This window comes from Poromitra crassiceps, assembly GCF_964638095.1.
Source record: "Poromitra crassiceps genome assembly, chromosome: 10".
Classification (NCBI taxonomy): Eukaryota; Metazoa; Chordata; class Actinopteri; order Beryciformes; family Melamphaidae; genus Poromitra; species Poromitra crassiceps.
Window position 1 is genome coordinate 9660955 of NC_139631.1, and position 19767 is coordinate 9680721.

The following is a 19767-nucleotide window of genomic DNA, read 5'->3' on the forward strand; positions in this document are numbered from 1 at the left end:
GCTCCCCAGGTAAAGCTCCCCCTAACCTGGCCCAAGGAGTTCCCCCTCTCCTTGCCAACCAGTACATTATGGGCCCTGGTGGCCTGCTCCCTGCCTACCCGGTAACTATACACTTTCCTACTAATTGATTTACCCCCTTGTGTATTTACTACTCCCCTCGGTTTTCTGTCATTACAAAATTGTGGAAAGTACATGAAATGGGCGTGTCACAGAATCATCTAGAACAGTGATTCCCAAACTGGGGGGGGTACTGCAGGTGGGCCACGAGTGGTCCGCCAACACTCCCGATTTTCGCGGGCAACCAAATGTCTGTAGCAGGGTCATTTTTAAAGCTACAGTGGAGATCCTGTTATCAGAAGAAACTAGAAGACCTAAGAGGCATCCATTGGTACCAAGCATAATATGCTAGCTTGTCGTGAAAGGGGCTAAATAACGCTCCAAACATAGGTTACATTTTGATGAGGGAAAACTATTTCAAAGGGGTCCCTTGACCTCTCAGCCCATTTTATCTGAATGTACACACGAGTCTCCCCTTTATGGTAGCATTTTTCCAAAGTTTAGCATTAATAATTTGTGGTGTGTGAAAAAAGGTTACCTAACGCTTACGGTTTACGGTTACGGTTACATAACGCGTTTGTGGTGGTTGCTCCGCCATCCACTGTGGTTGGCTTGTCTATTGCGCAGTGGCGGTAGAGTTGGCATTTATGAAAAACCCTGCCAACATGGTTGTTAGGTAGACTTGTCGACCTGTCTCAGTTCATCCCTCCACTCTCTCTGTGTCCCTTTCTGATCTCGGGTTGCGTTTCTTCCACAGCAGATCTACGGATACGAGGACCTGCAGATGCTGCAGTCTCGCCTCCCTATGGTGAGTTTCCTGTTTCAGCGTCATGAAGCCCCGCTCGTATTATTGCTGTTGGATGAAGGGCAGCATGTTAGGAATTCCCTTTGCTTTATTTTTTTTTTTTACATTTCACGAATTCCTTTACTAACTTTTATTTTTAAAATAAACAATGGGGGTTTTGAATTGGATTCAAATGTATTCAGTCACATTCCTATTACCTTGAGTTACCTGGCCAATAAAGTAATTTCTTCTCCTCATTTCATTTGGGAACAAATAGTATTCCTGAGTTAAATTGACTCACAATGTTTAACATACCTAGTTCTGTAAAAATTTGATGGGGCACAACTAATTCGGGATGTCTTAACCCAGCCAGTTATGGCAAAAGAAGTGAAAAGGATGCAAACTTCGCAAAGTTCCAAAATGATATGAAGTATTTATTACAATAAATTAAATAACTACTACTGTATGTACAACTGCTCGTAATTCGTTCTGGTCATTCTGAGTGAGGGAGATAAGCGGGCGCCATCAAAAAGTATTTATTTGTCTGGGTTTGTCTCATTCTTTACATATGTAGGACTATTATGGTGTGACATTCCCTGGTACTACAGCTACCATGCCTGGTAGAGATGGCCTGCCCAACAATCCCTACTCTGGTAACATCTTTATGATTGCATTGTTGTATGACTTCAGTGTCAGTGACTTTTCAAAAAATGCTCTTGAACCAAGCTGCTGATGTACAATTCACAGTTATTCCAGTTTCTCATAAGAGGATTATATATATAACTGTTCTTTCAGTTCAGTTGTAGCAGACATTTCATCTCTCTGTCTAGGTGAGGCGACCAAGTTTGGCAGGGGGGATTCGTCCTCCCCGGCTCCCCCCAACAGCATGTCTGCGGCCGGGGTGCAGTCGCAGCCCCAGCAGGTACCGCAGGCGGGGACGCAGGGGCAAGGCCAGGGGCAGAGCCAGGGTCAGCAGGCACAGAACCAGGCCTTCCTCAACCCCCCTCTGCCCCCGGGCTACGGATACACTGGTAAGAAAAAGAGAATTGTTTCATGTCAACGATCTTGGCTACATTTACAGTGTTTTCACATTTGCTTTTTGTTGAAAGGTTAATACCCTTGGTAACCTGTCAAAATATGCCAGAGCATTGAAATAAGGAGGGATAGTAACAGGTAGGGATGTTCATTTTGAAAATTTTCCAGAATCGATAATCGATGAGAATTAACGATCAATTATCGATTATCGATTTTATTAATACTTAGAAAATTTTCAATATAATTTTTTTTTTTTTTTTTTTTTTTTTTACAAAATGAATGCCTATGGCAGAAAATACGAAAGACAACGTGTTCTCCTCAATGAACTCTTTATTTCAATGTGTCTCCTCTCCAACACTCCTCTTAAACAAGGCTGTTAATGACATTTGGTGTTTACTTTGCAGACTGCAAGTTTGCATGTTTAACTGTTAAACAAAAAATATGTGCGTGCTTAACGCAGCTGAGCCACACCTCTCTTACTGTAGTCTTAATTCAAATTATATAACCGCATCTTTTAGACACTTGACTTACACATACATACAGTAGCCTACATTCACTTCTTACTGTACTGTAGTCTTAATTCAAATTATATAACCGCATCTCTTTTAGACACTTGACACACATGCATACAGTAGCCTACATTAACTTAACTTAAATAAACAATCAAAATGTACAATCCAAAACGAGAGAGAATGAGAGAGAGAGAGAGAACCAGAACGAGAGAGAGATGATGCTATAGTGTTACTTACTTCACATGCCTATTATTTAACTTGGAGCCTCATAACACAAATGAGTGACTCATGAAGGCGTGGTGACTAGTGTCCCATGAAACAACAAAGTGAAGTTTAACTCCAGCAGCGTCCATCGGCCTACTGATTCTTGTTTAGGAAGATAAGCATGTTAACATGCTGTGGGGTGAGACGCGAACGCAGCTTATTGACGGTCAGTCCAGCAGCAGAGAAGACGCGCTCTGAAGGGACCGAAGTTGCAGGAATGCACAGGTATCGTCCCGCTAACTTCGCCAGCCTGGGGAACCTGCCTTCATTCACTTTCCACCACTCTGCAGCGCTGCACTCCAGGGACAGGGGAGTCTCCCTCATGAAGTGGGTAACTTCGTCTTGCATCCCAGCGTCGTTGCGACAAGTGGAGTATTCCTTCCCAAGCAGCATGGCCATAGCAGAGGCTGGCGTGGCTGGGCCGACCGCCTCCTCTGTGTCGGACTCGGAGTCATCAGACAACGCCACCGCATCATCTCCCCCAGCCTGTGGGAGAGCCGCCTCGCCCGCATCCAGTGCCTCTCCAAGTTGAACCAGCCTCGCATTTGCAGCCACTCTCTGTTTTGGTGTCAGAAAGCTCAGGTGTTTGTGCCGGGCATCTAGCATCGATGCAATCACGGGGGCAGATGACACCACATCATCAGTCTGAAGCTGTACAAAAAATAAAGTGAAAAAGAAAAATCAATAATCAGAAGAAATGCTGCATATATATATATATATTATATAATGTAAATATAATTACTTCTTATTCTTAATTATGGATGGACAACATCACGTCACCTAAATGGTTTCTCTCAGACTCTTACCTTCATGCGCTTGATGAGGGAGTTCCGCACTTTTGTCTTGAATTCGACGACTCTGGGCACGTCTCCTTCTTCCTCCCCGAGATGATTGTTGATGAGCCCGAAGGTCACTGGATATGTGTTTGAAACCGATACTTCCTTCTCTGAAGACATGAGAGTTGTGGCACACTTCAGTGCTGCTAACACAGGCTGTGTGTCTTCCATCAGCTGCCAGTACTCTTCTTTCAGCTCCAGCACCCTGGCATCTTGCAGCTTGGTCACCGTCCGATCCGACAAGACAGCGACAACCGCCCACCGCTCGATCACCAGCCGGTTGAACATGGCGCAGACGGAGTTCCACCTGGTTTTACATGATTGAACAAGCTTGTGATGCTCCTTTTTATTCGGGTTCATCTGTTGCTGTTTGGTCAGCAGCGCGTTGCTTGCCACAGCGCTGTGATTGAAGTGGCTAACGAGTTTGCCAGCAGCAGAGATGACACGGTGCAGGTATATCGCAAATCCATCGTTAATGGCCAACTGCAGCGTATGCGCAAAGCACGGAACAGATAGCCAGTTGACTCTGGTGGGGTCGTTGGCAGCGGTGATATTGGCGGCGTTGTCGTGGACGCATGCTTGAACCTTGCCTTCAATTCCCCACTCCTCCACAGCTTGGTTCAGCTTTTCAGCAATGTGGTCGGCTGTATGGCGGCCTGGCAGGCTTTCAGTGAGCAGGACCGCTGACTTCATTTTCCAGCCGTCATCAAAGTAGTGACATGTGATGGTGATGTAGCTTTGCGTGGTCAAGGCCGTCCAGCAGTCAGTGGTTAGCGCAACACACTGGGCTGTGGCTAGCTGGACAAACAGCTCTTGCTTTCGCTTTAGAAAGCGCTTTTCAATCCGCCTGGTAATGGTGCTTCGCGAGGGAAGCTCATACGCTGGCTCAATCACGTTCATCAGGTGTTGAAAACCGTTGCCCTCAACGATATTTATGGGCAGCAAATCTGTCTCGATGAGGTTGCATACGGCCTGGGTGATTTTTTCTGTACGCCGGCCATCACATCTCCTCCCCGCTAACGCCGCAGCGATGGTGGGCTGAGACGACAACGAGGCGGCGGCATCATCTTCTTGGTTAACCAGCCTCGGATGTACGCTGTTCAAGTGGTGAATCATTGGCGTCGTAGCCGTGTTGTACTTATAAACTACATCACAGTTCTTGCAATATACGAGGTCGTCTTTTAACTCGAAATGGTCCCACACAAAACTTCGCTTTGCACGCTTCATTTCCTCTGTCTGCTGTGTTCGTTTCACTTCAGTTCTTCTCGCTCAATTAGACCACACCCATACCCCCACCCACAGAGGTGTTCTGTTCATTGTTCTCTGTCTGTCCAATTGCGCCCTCTCCTGGTTGCAAACACTAGTGAACATCAAATTTGATAGTTATAGCAGTTTGATTTGACCAATTTTTTTTGATTTGACCAATTTTTTTTTTTTTAAATCGATCCAAATGCCACAGGATCGATTCCAATCCTTAACGATCGATTATCGATTTTCGATAATTGATGAACATCCCTAGTAACAGGAGAACTCAGCCGCATAACGGCATATAACATTGCACAGTAACAAATGGCCTCTTCATCACTAAAAGTTGAACGTTTTAAGCGCATCACCACGTATTTCTATAATGAAACCCACTGTCCTACAGGTCTGCCATACTACACCGGTGTACCTGGTGTTCCCTCGGCCTTCCAGTACGGCCCCACCGTCTTTGTGCCTCCGGCTTCGGCCAAGCAACCTGCCATGGGCATGGCCAACCCTTCCAACCAGTACCACCAACAGCATCAGCCCAACTATGGACAACACGCATATGGCACAGGTATTACCAGGACAGGAGAGCAGCACTCTGTTTGCCTGGGATGGGGTTCATTTACTTCCACTCGATTCAAGAAGGAGATTTTGTGAAAAAAAGAAAATCATATAGGATTTTCAAAAGAGAAAAAGTTGTCATATCCAACAGTTACGGATTGGTTGATTTGGATTCTGCGTGTGTGTGTGTTTGTGTGTGTGTTTGTTTGTGTGTGTGTGTATTAAGGTTATGACACTGGATACAACACTTAACACTATACCAAACCAAGTAACGCAGCACCGGGACGTTTCACGACAACATGCCAGATAAAGTAGCCCAGTGAACTCCCTTCTTTAATTCAAAGGTTGGCCCAATCCCAGGCGGCAACACTGGCAGGTGGATGACACAAACTGGCCAACTTTTACTTCTTCACGCGTCATATTTGTTAAAATATCCAGTGAGGGCATCCTGGCGGATCAGATTACGCTAGCCTCGAGTTGGGACCAGCGTTTCCGCTAGCACTCACAGCTGCAGGACATCGTGTCCTTTAACATTTCAAATAAAGAAGGACAAATGGTATAAATTCAGGACACATTAAATCGGTGTTTATTGAGCTTAAAAACCTACGCTGCGCTATGTGGTGTGGCGATGGTCCAGCTGGTCGTCTCGTCCAGGTGGAAAACACTAGCGTCCCGATAATATAATAGATCCATGCGTCCACGTTGGCAAGCAGGCAGAAAACACTAGCCTCTAGCTACATTAACAAGCAGGCGGAAAACACTAGCCTCTAGCTACATTAACAAGCAGGCGGAAAACACTAGCCTCTAACAAGCAGGCGGAAAACACTAGCCTCTAGCTACGTTAACAAGCAGGCGGAAAACACTAGCCTCTAGCTACGTTAACAAGCAGGTGGAAAACACTAGCCTCTAGCTACGTTAACAAGCAGGCGGAAAACACTAGCCTCTAGCTACATTAACAAGCAGGCGGAAAACACTAGCCTCTAGCTACGTTAACAAGCAGGCGGAAAACACTAGCCTCTAGCTACATTAACAAGCAGGCGGAAAACACTAGCCTCTAGCTACATTAACAAGCAGGCGGAAAACACTAGCCTCTAGCTAAATTAACAAGCAGGCGGAAAACACTAGCCTCTAGCTACATTAACAAGCAGGCGGAAAACACTAGCCTCTAGCTACATTAACAAGCAGGCAGAAAACACTAGCCTCTAGCTACGTTAACAAGCAGGCAGAAAACACTAGCCTCTAGCTACGTTAACAAGCAGGCGGAAAACACTAGCCTCTAGCTACATTAACAAGCAGGCGGAAAACACTAGCCTCTAGCTACATTAACAAGCAGGCGGAAAACACTAGCCTCTAGCTACATTAACAAGCAGGCGGAAAACACTAGCCTCTAGCTACATTAACAAGCAGGCGGAAAACACTAGCCTCTAGCTACGTTAACAAGCAGGCAGAAAACACTAGCCTCTAGCTACGTTAACAAGCAGGCAGAAAACACTAGCCTCTAGCTACGTTAACAAGCAGGCAGAAAACACTAGCCTCTAGCTACGTTAACAAGCAGGCAGAAAACACTAGCCTCTACATTAACATCAGGCTACAGTTCTCAGACGATAGGATAGCATGCAAAACTTTAGCCGTACAAACACACCTATTACAAATGAGTCAGGCTAATAAGAGTACTAGAAAATAGTAGACTTGGCTTGCTTTGGGTAGCTACCCACTAAGTTAAGAGGAAAACACACACGCTATAGACGGTTTTCACCTGTGTGTTGCGCAATAGCCACAACTCCTCAGCACGGCTGTATTCTGACCCAAATTATAAACTGGAAACCGGAGTACCGGTTAGTACCGGAGTTATAAACGTTATAAATATAGTCACGTTATAAACAACTAACCAACGCTGGCGGTCCGTATGGAAACAGTGTTACTCGAAATGGTTAAAAGTTAAATCAATTTGGTCATTCAGTGGTTCATTACTTTACTGCCATGTAAAGTAACTAACATTAGCCGCTAGCAGCATTAGCCACAGTATCCGTCTATATCAGTGGCCCAGTGCACAACAGCGAGCGCAACACAAACCTCACTGCACTGTCAAAATCCCAACACTCAGTCCTGCCCAGCTGCCCCATTAGTCAATAGCATTTTAGAGAAACGTGATGTACCTCTCTAAACTGATCAATCAGAAGCAGTTAAAGATGAGCAGTACTAGCAACTATAGTGTTACCAAACTATAAAGTGACAGGTCAATATTCTTGACTCTGGTTTAACCCGGGGTTACAATAATTAATAGCATCGGGACTCGGGAGATAATTTACAGGACACGGTGTCGTGCAGATTTTAATTTTCAAGTTTTTGATGAATTTTAAAGGCCAATGTCCTGCAATTACGGGACAACGGAAACCCTGGTTGGGACATTGTCTGTGGCAGTCATACTGGAAACGTCAGCTCGGCGCGTTGGCTGCAGTACACTAGCCAAGTGTTTGCTTCAGTACACCGGCTACGTGTTTGCTTCAGTACATTAGCTACGTGTTGGCTGCGGTACACTAGCCACATCGACCAGACACTCCGTCACATTTTTGGGGAGCTGCACGAGAGCCTCGCCGTTAGGTTCACCGGCCGCGGCGCTACCCGTGGCGAGGGCTTTCAAGTGCCGAGTATAAATTAAGGTTAAGGCACATATCGCCTAAAAATGTGAAGTCGTCGGTTTGAATTGGGCCCAAGACCTTTCTCGCATGTCGTTCCCCTCTCTCTCCCAAACTTTTCTGTCTCTCTCTACTTTTGAACTATGCAATAAAGGTGAAAATGCAAGACAAACAAAGTCAAGACTGTAAGATGTTTTGGTGCGGACAAGAACACAAGCTACTCTTAATATTATAATACTAGACTGAGACGGTCTTTGGTATCTCAAAGATTGTAAAGTTTTGGTCCCATGACATTTTGTTAGTGGAGAAGTATTGTGCAACGTGTGTTTGTGTGAGTATCTGAGAGACAGAGTGTATGTATGGAGATGTTTGTGTGAGTATCTGAGAGACAGTATGTACAGTATGTACTGTATGGAGATGTTTATGAGAGTATCTGAGAGACAGAGTGTATGGACTGTATGGAGATGTTTGTGTGAGTATCTGAGAGACAGAGTGTATGTACTGTATGAAGATGTTTGTGAGAGTATCTGAGAGACAGAGTGTATGTACTGTATGAAGATGTTTGTGAGAGTATCTGAGAGACAGAGTGTATGGACTGTATGGAGATGTTTGTGTGAGTATCTGAGAGACAGAGTGTATGTACTGTATGAAGATGTTTGTGAGAGTATCTGAGAGACAGAGTGTATGTACTGTATGGAGATGTTTGTGTGAGTATCTGAGAGACAGAGTGTATGGACTGTATGGAGATGTTTGTGAGAGTATCTGAGAGACAGAGTGTATGTACTGTATGGAGATGTTTGTGTGAGTATCTGAGAGACAGAGTGTATGGACTGTATGGAGATGTTTATGAGAGTATCTGAGAGACAGAGTGTATGTACTGTATGGAGATGTTTGTGTGAGTATCTGAGAGACAGAGTGTATGGACTGTATGAAGATGTTTGTGTGAGTATCTGAGAGACAGAGTGTATGTACTGTATGAAGATGTTTGTGAGAGTATCTGAGAGACAGAGTGTATGTACTGTATGGAGATGTTTATGAGAGTATCTGAGAGACAGAGTGTATGGACTGTATGGAGATGTTTATGAGAGTATCTGAGAGACAGAGTGTATGTACTGTATGGAGATGTTTATGAGAGTATCTGAGAGACAGAGTGTATGGACCTTATGAAGATGTTTGTGAGAGACAGAGTGTATGGAGATGTTTGTGAGAGACAGAGTGTATGGACTGTATGGAGATGTTTGTGAGAGTATCTGAGAGACAGAGTGTATGTACTGTATGGAGATGTTTATGAGAGTATCTGAGATACAGAGTGTATGTACTGTATGGAGATGTTTATGAGAGTATCTGAGAGACAGAGTGTATGTACTGTATGGAGATGTTTATGAGAGTATCTGAGAGACAGAGTGTATGTACTGTATGGAGATGTTTATGAGAGTATCTGAGAGACAGAGTGTATGGACCTTATGAAGATGTTTGTGAGAGACAGAGTGTATGGAGATGTTTGTGAGAGACAGAGTGTATGGACTGTATGGAGATGTTTGTGAGAGACAGAGTGTATGGACTGTATGGAGATGTTTGTGAGAGACAGAGTCTATGGACTGTATGGAGATGGCAGCAGAACGTACAGAGACCCTGGCATGAGTGAATAAATGAGGGCGGAGGCGAGACAAAAACAAAACACTTTCACACCTTCTTATTCAGGTATACAGCAAATGCTGCATGTGTGTGTGTATTGGGGCCTGTGTGTGTTTTGCTTGTGCTGCATGCATAGCTCAAAACCCCCCCGCTGAAGTTGGCCACGGCTCAATATAGACACAGGCTGCCATTTTAGTCGGGTTACCTTACTGCTTCTCTCTCCCCTGCCCCTCCTGCTCTCTCTCTGTCTCTCTGCTCCTCATCCTCCTCACCCTCCTTCCTCCTCTCTTCACTTCTCGCTTCTTTTCACCTCATCCTTTCCTGATCTCCTTCCTCTTCCTCCTCTCTCTCTCTCTCTCTGCTGGCCCTGCCTCCTCTCTCCTTCTATACTCCTCCTCCTCTCAGCCTTTGACGACCTGTCTCAAGCCCACGGTGGGGAGTACAGTAAGGGAGGGTACGGAGGCTCTGTCCAGTCACAGGCCAAGTCAGCGGGCAGCGGCCCAGGGAAAGGTACACGCAACGCACACAAACGACACACACACTCGACTCCCCCAAGTCAGTGAGCAGTTGCCTATTGGGGGGAAAAAACAGTCGCACTTATAATTTATAGATGCTTCTGCAGTGTTCCGGAGAAAGGTGTGTGTGTGTGTGTGTGTGTACATGCACGCGTGTGGATGCACTTGCATGTGCGCATAAATACACACAAGCGGTGGGTGGGGGGGGGGGGGGGGTCGAGAATGTGATGTGCGCCTCCTCACTTATGCTTCTTCCTATTGGCTGCCCCCTCCCCCTTACTAACAATCGAAATGATCATTCGGTGCTGAATATTGACTCAAATATTGGAGAGACATTGGTGTTGAAGTGACGCATTTGTTCTTTTCCCCCTTGATTTTCCTCTCTTTGTCACTTTCATCTTCCTTTCCTCTGTTCTTTCCTCTCCTCACATTCCCCATCTTTTTCTTCGGTCTCTCTTTCCCCTCCTTCTCTTCCCTCGCTCAGCACCAGGACTTTCAGGCTCTGGTAACAGTGGAGGAGTACCTGACATGGGAGGCTCAATCTACGGCAAGGCACAGGTGAGTCTTGTACCTCCTCTGCGGTCTTGTTCTATGTCCAACTTGATGTCCAGAGACTGACATTTTAAGACACCCCACTCAACGGTGGAATGGTTGGAAATATAGATTGTTTTTTTTGTTTTGTTTTCTATTAAGACCACGTCCCCCTTTTGGAGAAGATTAGCATTGAATTTAAGGATTAACCCAAATTAAGCATTAGCCTGAGGCGGAGCAAGGAATACTTATCAATATAGAACTTAGAGCCACGTGTCTGTCAAGAGCCACTCATGTATAGCTTGGGCTGGCTTATATATATTTACAATGAGGGGGATGAACTCAATTTTAAACCAGTAATATCAATCAGAACCAGAAGATGAACTAATTATGTATCTCTTAGATCACCCTAGATACTTTCCGTCAACTTTTCCAGTTCCTTCTCAGTGGAGCTGTACATTTGTGTGACAAAACACATTTGGATGTAGGAGAAACCAGATACAGGCGACAGTAGAGAATTTTAAGCAAAACGAATTGAATTGTGCATGCTCAACAGTTTTTAAGGGACTGAAGTTCAGCATTTTGTAATTTCAAAATCCTTTGTACATGCGTGTACCTAAAGGCACACGTTGACATGAATCATTCCTCCTCTTTATTTCCCCTGTCCCATGTCGGTCTGCCTCAGTCATTCGACAAGCAGGGCTTCCACACGGGGACGCCACCTCCCTTCAGCCTGCCTTCGGCCCTTGGAGGAACGGGGCCCCTGAACCCCGGGGGCGCCCCTGGCTATGCCCCCGCCCCCTTCTTGCACATCCTGCCACCCCACCAACAGCCCCACTCCCAGCTGATGCACCATCATCTCACACAGGATGGACAGGTAAAGCTGAGTTTCTAAAAGACATGGTGCATTTTGCCTGCACAATGTTCTGCAAAATAAGTTTTAACTCACCCCAAGTTTTTGGAAAAAGCTGGATCAGAGAAAAACAGCCATATCAATGAATTTGGCCAAGTAATCCAGGTTCTACAAGCATGATAGGAGGTAATAAATAAATGTTCAATGACCACACTTGAGTATGACAGAATTGCAGGAATATGAATATTTCCGAGCCACAAATCTTTCTACAAATGGCATTGGCTTGCTGCAGTTGCTAGAATATAAAGAATTTAAAATTTCATTTCAAAATGCAAGTAATATAATTTAAATGGAGAGCTCATTTCAAAATGCAAGTAATATAATTTAAATTGAGAGCTTGTGAAAGTGTCATGGTCGAGCGGTTACTACGTTACGGTTACTACAGCAGAATAGAATGCTAGCTAAATTAATGTTTCTGCCCCACGATACTTATACTAAATGTCACATTTTTGCTCTCTGTTGAGTTTGATGAAGCAAACAATGGATGCTGTTTTTCTGTCAATACCAAATGTTTGGGCACTGACTGACCTCATCGCTCCCATCCTCTGACTGTTCTGCCTGTTCTCCGCAGGGCGGTCCTGGTCAGCGCAGCCAGTCCAACAGCATGCAGCAGAAGACCCAAGGCAGCAAGTCCAGCTATGGCAGCTCCCCCTACTGGGCCAACTGAGGAATGATCCTCGCCCCTCCCCATCCAAAGGCTCTGCGTGTGCGTGCGCGCACTGTGTGTGTGTGTGTGTGTGTGCGTGTGTGTGTGCGTGCGTGCGTGTAAAGCTAAAACAAACAAAAAAACGACACACTACCCTTACAATGAGCAACCCCGGCCCCCCCCCTCCACAAGTCCTCATAAGTCTTTTTGGTTCTCTCTCCCCCCCCCCCCCCCCCCCTTTGAAATTGGTTGTACATGTAAGATATTTATGTATGTATTTATATATATATACTGTATATGTAATAGTAGCTCATGAAATGTGGTTGCTGCATTTTATTTTTGAAGGACTTTTTTGTTTACTTTTTCAAAACTGCAGGAAAAGACGTTACATAAAGATAGAATGAGATGATGATATGATGATGATGGTGTGTGTGAGAGAGACAAAGATAAATGATCGCAACGCCCTGGAAGAAACCAGAAAAGACAGGACAATGAGAGAGCTATAGCACTGATTGCATATGAGGACATTTCAGATAGGGGGAGGGGGGTTTATAATATGAACTAACTGCATTTGTCTCTTCTTTTTTTTATACATGAGTGACCGGGCTCATCCCCATACATTGTCTTATCATCTTCAGACTGCATTTTGTAGCCGTAGTCATCTTCCCCCCTCCCTCCCTTTTCTGTTTCTGGTTTTGCGGAGAGCCGACCCCTCTCTCCCCCCGTGTCGGCTCCCCCCTTTAAAGACAGACCCGCCCATTCAAGTTTTATATTTTAATTTAATTTTAACCCTCATTTCCCTTAAATAAAAGTTCTGAGCAGTTGGAGCCGTGACTGGTCTGAGCCTTTTTTTGTTATATTTGTGTGCGATCGTGCGCCAGAGATGCTGCTGGTGGTGATCATTTCTCGAGTGTCGTGGCGATTTTTAGATGGGAAGTCAGAGAATCTGATTCAATTGTGGAATGTGAAGAAGTTTACGAATGAATCGCACAGAAAGAAAATTCAGCCTTTTATCCAACTACTTTTTTGACACACTTTTCTCTCAGATTTTACATTTACAGTACATACCCATGTACAACTGTTTAAAACCAAAATGCAGCACCAGCAAGCCAGGAACATGTAAATTTAATGGTATCTGAATGCTTTGCAATTCTTTGAAGTCCTCGTATCCATTTTCATGTGTGAGGTTACAGGAAAACGGTTATGATTGGATGTGCATCAATCCTTGCGTGGGATGCATGGCCAGAGAGGAGACTACACACCGGTGGTTGGGGATACATATACATGGCTCTACTGGTGAGTTCTCAGGCTACTATTTCAAATGGGTTGGCATGGGAACAGCTTTCTACAGCAGGCATGTCCAAAGTCTCGCCCGGGGGCCAATTGTGACACTGACTTGTCTCTCAAAATACTGTATACTATATGTGTCCCGCCAGGCTGCCACGCAGTATTGGTTAATCAAGAGAGTTCACTTTGCATTTCGTCCATTCACCTAACGATAACCGCACTATCATGCAGTTTGTAGACAAGCACCAAGTAGGAACAACGTAGGTGGAACTAATGTTTTCAGACGGTTTACAGCAAAGGAACGGTTACCTAGCAAGCAACAGACATTTCCCACTGGGTGGCACTGCAGACATGGCCACAGCAAAGAACCGTAAAGTTGATAGCAAGTGCTGCCACTTTCAGCAGCGCTGGAAAGTTGAATACTTTTTCACTGAAAGCTGAAACGGTTGTTTGTCTCATTTGCCAAGAGACCGTCTTATGAAAGAGTTCAATGTGAGACATGACAAGACAGCAGAATTCATACCAGCGATTGCCCGTCAGTTAACAGGTGGATAAAGTGAAACAGCCTTTGAACTATTGATTAAAGGACTAATATATGGCACTGAAAAAAAGAGTACAATTGTATTGTATCTGATTTTTTTTTTTTATATTTATATATTTATTTATATTTTAATAAATATGATGCGAGAAGCAGTTGGCTCCCAGGTATTTTCAGATTATCTAATCTGACCCCTATTAAAATAGGTTTGGACACCTGTTCTACAGGAACATCTTGCCTGCTTCCAAAAGCATAATTCTGGTTCCAGTGAACATCTACATCATTCTCATGGAAGCCTGATAGTATTGAGGTCACCTTCTTGACCTACATAATTCATAGACTGGTCTGAGGGGCATCAATGTAAGCAATTAAGTTGGTAATTATCTGCTTAAAATATTAAACGGCTGCTACTGCTGTTATTAGAGTGAAAGTAATGCAAAAGTAGTGTAATAGGTAACAAGTTACTCTACACAGACAGTAATATTGTAAAGTAACTTATTACTTTCAAATGAAAGTAACTAGTAATATATATATATCTCTCTCAAATGTATTTGTGCATTTTCCCCCTCGTTCTTTATTCTTTTCTTTTGACAATGCATTCTGCAAAGTATATTGTTTATGGCATGTGAGGATTAATGTTCATCAGCAGATCTGATTATCAGATGTTAAAAGGTGTATTTTCTAGCATTACATTTAATTGAAAGGCCTCAAAGTTTTTTGTTAAAAAAGCAGGCTATGCAATCCCTTTAACATCAGGGTAAAATGTATGATTTTTTTATGTGCAAATAACAATATTTTACTTATGTTAAGGACCTTTGTGAAGGTCCACAGAGTAAGGACTAGGAGTGATGGCTGTGTATTTTTATTGTCTAAATGGCTATAAGAAATACACTGCAAACAGTGTTGGGAAAATGTGATACGTTTAGAAGTGAAACCATTCATTTGATGCGCTGCTGCTTTAAAAAGGCAGTTTTATCTCATCTCTGTTGCAATGGGTGGAACAATGCTGACAATTAGATGACAACTAGACATGACTCTGCAAGGTGGCAGCATGGATGTCTGGGTGTGTGCTTAGGAGTAAAGTAAGTGAAGTTAAGTAGAGAAGATTTGGGGTGGTCAACAGATAAGAAGACAGGAATGTCAAAATTGTGATAATCGCCAAAATGTGAATTTATTTATTTATTTAAATGTTACTGAAGAAAACTACCACTAATCTACTTTAAAAAAAAAAGTTTATGCAATTCAATTGCAACTTCCCAACTGTCAATTCATCAATCACCACCAGGTGGAGATATATAGCCATTTATTATGAAGCCATTAACAGCTGATTGGTTTTCCAAACAAGGAAATAAATACATTTGTGTTGAAGAATGAGTTGGCTTATCCCAAGGTACTGGCTATAAAGTCTGTAATGTTGCCAAAGCCTTTGTAAATGTACAATGCAACATAAGGTCCGCGAAAATAAAACCCTGTCCGCTTTACTAGTTAATTAGCCTACCTTATAAAACAGATTTTGCTAAATGAACCTGCACATTGACAGGTGTGAGTCATTTTCGGGTCACGAGAAAGTAAAGTAAGTGCCTCTAAATTGACTCCTATGAATACTTTGGATACAAATTATTACCCATATTATTCTATAACTTAGACATCCCCCCCCCCCCCTCTCTCTCTCTCTCTCTCTGTGTCTGTCTCTCTCGTCTCTACCACACGCATCTCTCTTTACTCTGAATGAAAGGTATGTGGCTGAGAAAGGAGGGGAAGAGAAGTCGAGAGAATGGGATGCCGGGGGTGGCAGCGTGGAGGGAGAGCCGGTGAGTGGCAGGTGCTATTGTGGCCAAAGTGCAGGAGCCTACAGCAACAAGGTCAAGGGTCAAAGTGAAGTTGAAAGGTCAAACCTGGAAGCCCACCCAGAGAGAGTGATGGAGGGTGGGGGAGAAAGGAGACAGACATAAAAGGGTAAGGGAAGAGAGGGAATGGCTGGGATGATTAGAGATGGATTGAGAAAGCAATAAGGAGACGTTAAAGATGCCAGGCGGTGGATGGATGAATCGATTGAGAGGAGGAAAGGGCAAAGACAGCAAGCAAGCAGCAGACTTAGAAAAATGCTTAGAAAAACACCAGAGGAGCACAAACTGATTATTCTCCCGACTTTATGCTACAAGAAACTCGTGGGAATTTCTTTGGGGGAGTGGGGGGATGAGGATTTTGAGTTGACTTGTTCTCTATTTAATTTTTTTTCTAAATAAGGCATTGACATTGTGACACAGATCATATTTGTTGTAGTAATAGCATGTCATTGAAACTTGACGACCAAATCATCCGTGCCCAAAGAGAAAGAAAAATAAAATAAGAAGAAACCATATATTATGTGCGAACTATCTTCATTTTCAAGATTGTCCGCGTTAGCAGACGCCGAGACGCACCGAAAATAAAACACTTTTCTTTTCACAAGGACTCTCCTATGTTTGTTCCTTGGTGTTTCCTGAACAAATCAGCTGCCTCCTCCTTGGTGAATGATGATGGGGGACTTTCCATTGTCCTGTATCATTTGTGTTGAGTTTTCACCAACTTGTGTTTGGCCTAAACACATGATGCACCCTATTATTTCACTGAAGAGGGGCAGGAATGTACGCAGGAATGCCCGAGTGTTTGTTGACACACTCGCACCCGCTCCGCTCTCAGATGTTGACAAAGACGTTTTGTTGGGGTTCACTCGGTTCACTGGAGAAACTCGGGGGGGGGGGGGGGGGGGCACAGGCGGTCACGCGGGATATCGCGACATTTCACGCTGAATGGAGCGGGGGGCCCTCAGCAGGCGGGGGGGGGGGGGGGGGGGGAGGGTGCTCTGCGCAGGCTCGTGACCTGGGTGCTTGATTTGGGCACTCAAATCAATTTATCCTGTGTTGTCTCATAGTAGTTCGCTACACCCCCCCCCCCTCCCCTTCCCCCAAAGTCTTTAAATTAGGCCTACAAGCCCGTCCATCCCACTGAATGCAGGATGGACACTTTTTTTTAACCCCCTTTCATCTCCTCCTGGGGGACCGTGAGATGTTCTTGTCCCCCCGCTTGTTGTGAGATTTGACAGCGGGGTCCATTCACCGAGAAATTGGCCGCAATTAGTGCAATTATGCTGATTGGCGCTTGTGTCCCATGCAGAACAGGGTCTTCGCTGTGCGGCATACACATCCACATGCACCGTGTCACTCCAGGGAACTGCCAGAAAACAAAAACCCATCAATCAACAAAAGCCACGAATGAAAGGCTCAACTGCCAATAATACCGGGTGCATTCCATAATGACAGCGTTTAGTCTGGTGTGACCGGTGCTGGGAGGCGGGACAAGCCACAAGGAGGCGGGGCAAGCCACGAGGAGCCGGGGCAAGCCACGAGGCGCTTTAGCCTATTGGTAAACTTAAATGGGATGTAGCCTAGTGGTGGTGAGCAAGTTTGAAGAGGTGGGCTGCAGTCCAATAGTACAGTAAGGTTAGCAATGAGGATGGTTCGTTGTCATCATTAAAAAAAGAAACATGGGACAGATGTTTTTTTGTTTTTTTTTTACATTACGAAATTTCAGATTGTAAGGTTTGATGGTGATGTGTCATAGGCTACTTGAATGTTGGAAGACCTAAAAGCAACATTATTATCCCAAGTTACATTATTCAGGATTGCATTTGCTGATATTTTAAATGTAATCATCCCTGGTTACTTGATATCCTAGATAAACATATTTACTTAACATTTTCAAATATCTTGCCAGGATATATATTACCCATTAATATATATATATTTTTTTTTACATATTTTGTAATATGTCAGTCACACAGGATATCTCCTTTGCCAATATACATTTTCATATGGCATGCATACACACATGCAACAAATAGTAAAAACATGCTCAAAATATACAGTACATATCTAATGCTAGTTTCATTACTACAAACAAATAAATATGTAGGCTACCATAAGTTTTTGTTTAAAGTTTACACATTAAAGTAGCCAATAGAAGTTAGTTGCATGTCAGTAGGCTATTATGTAGTCATCTAATTGGAGTAAACATTTTTTTTTTGTCATAACATAATCAGAGAAAATCAACCTCAAAGTTCTTGAGGTTTTTCACACACCTCTGGCAGGCAGGTAATGTCTACTCCAACCGCTCTCCCACTAGACTAGCTGTCAAATCTGTCACCCCACTGACAGCTTACCCTCAGGAAACAAACTTGCAGGCCTAGGCTTAGCTCACCTAAACACACGTTAACCAAAATTTTTGCTAGAGTCAACCCATATTGTTATCCATAAATCATAATTTCAAAGTGTAAGTAGCACCCAACTGCTGGAGGTTGGATGAGGATTGAGTGAGTCTAAAGGGGAAAAACGCATGTATTCATGCTTCGATTTCCTATATTTCTGTGGTTGTTGGAGGTCATAGTTTACCCAAGTTTTAACATTGCCATGCCTATATAAATATAGTCTCAGAGACTGACAAGGCTTTCATTCAAGGGCTGATGTCAAAGTCAATGAAGGTGTGTGTGTGTGTGTGGGGGGGGGGGGGGTCAGCTGACATCCCCTTGTCAGCTGAAGGCCTTGGTGGAAATTACAGGGCATGTTTTTTTTGTTTATCTTATTTATTTTGCTTATCTTTTAAACTTACACTTTTTATACTGTGTTGCCAATATGTATACTGCTTTGGTTTTCATGAGCAGTCATGAGAGAGAGAGAGAGAATAGACCAGTGATCATATTCACCAAATAATATCTTGCAGTCATTGCTCAACTTTGTCCCCAGAAATGTAGATGATCCTATAATCTAACTAGGTTTGTCCCCCCGATCCCCCCCCCCCAAATGGATGCAGTCGTTTTCATGGACCCAAAAGTAGACAAACGTTAGACCAGACCACCAATTCATAAGATTTTGTCCCAGGAAACCCCATCTTTTTGAACTTGCTGTTGATTTTAGAATTTTAGTGTCTACGGCTATTCCTTATATGGGGAGATAATGATGAGAGCGAAACGTGTGATTGTAAGAGTCGGTCACACTTTATTTGGATAGTCTGATGCCGATACTCTACACCAGTGTTTTCAAACTTGTTGTGCCCGAGGCACCACCAAAAGGCAAGAGAAAATCTCAAGGCACACCTAATAGCCTATATCCATGCAAAATAGCCTCTATAACACGTGTTATCACCTCTAAACGTTTTTATTTACTAATGCCAAATACAATTTGACAAAAAATATTACCCATGAAATCTGTATTAACAAAATAATTCAGGAATTTATTTGAAACTTTGTCAATCAAAGCAGCAATACACCAATTTAAACCAGACAGGTCTTTTTTTTATGATGTGTAGGCTAATGGAATTGAAGAGGGAGACACTGAAAAGTGTGTGTGTGTGTGTGTGTGTGTGTGTGTGTGTGTGTGTGTGTGTGTGTGTGTGTGTGTGTGTGTGTGTGTGTGTGTGTGTGTGTGTGTGTGTGTGTGTGCGTGCGTGCGCGCGCGCGCGTGTGTGTTTGTGTGTCCCCCCCCTCACATATTTATATATTTTTTAAGGTTATCATTGAAAGATTTGTTTAGGGTATACAATGTTCCTCTTTTGGAAAATGAGTGTGTACAAAGTACTGATATATTAAGTAAAAGATTCACTCAACTTTTTGTGTAGTTTTAGGCTATTTGCATAATGATGGTTGTCACAAAATCCCAAGGCACACCTGGACTTGCCTCAAGGCACACCAGTGTGCCTATACCACTGCTCTACACTTAGGCCAGTGGTTCTCAA

At 43.7% G+C, this 19767-nt stretch overlaps 1 protein-coding gene across 3 annotated transcripts in view; it reads left to right on the forward strand.

Moving 5' to 3' along the window:
• Positions 1–13000, forward strand: part of LOC310783496 (ubiquitin-associated protein 2-like) — a 34825-nt gene extending 21825 nt beyond the window's left edge. The window contains exons 21-29 of one of the 3 annotated variants that reach the window (XM_083644363.1): positions 10–101; positions 815–865; positions 1416–1494; positions 1672–1872; positions 5137–5307; positions 9974–10078; positions 10568–10641; positions 11300–11491; positions 12099–13000. In XM_083644363.1, the coding sequence (XP_083500489.1) occupies positions 10–101; positions 815–865; positions 1416–1494; positions 1672–1872; positions 5137–5307; positions 9974–10078; positions 10568–10641; positions 11300–11491; positions 12099–12194 (1061 nt within the window). In that variant the 3' untranslated portion in view covers positions 12195–13000. The remainder of the gene's footprint in view (positions 1–9; positions 102–814; positions 866–1415; positions 1495–1671; positions 1873–5136; positions 5308–9973; positions 10079–10567; positions 10642–11299; positions 11492–12098) is intronic. The other 2 variants (XM_083644364.1, XM_083644365.1) reach the window with 2 other exon arrangements.
• The last annotated feature ends 6767 nt before the right edge of the window (positions 13001–19767 follow it).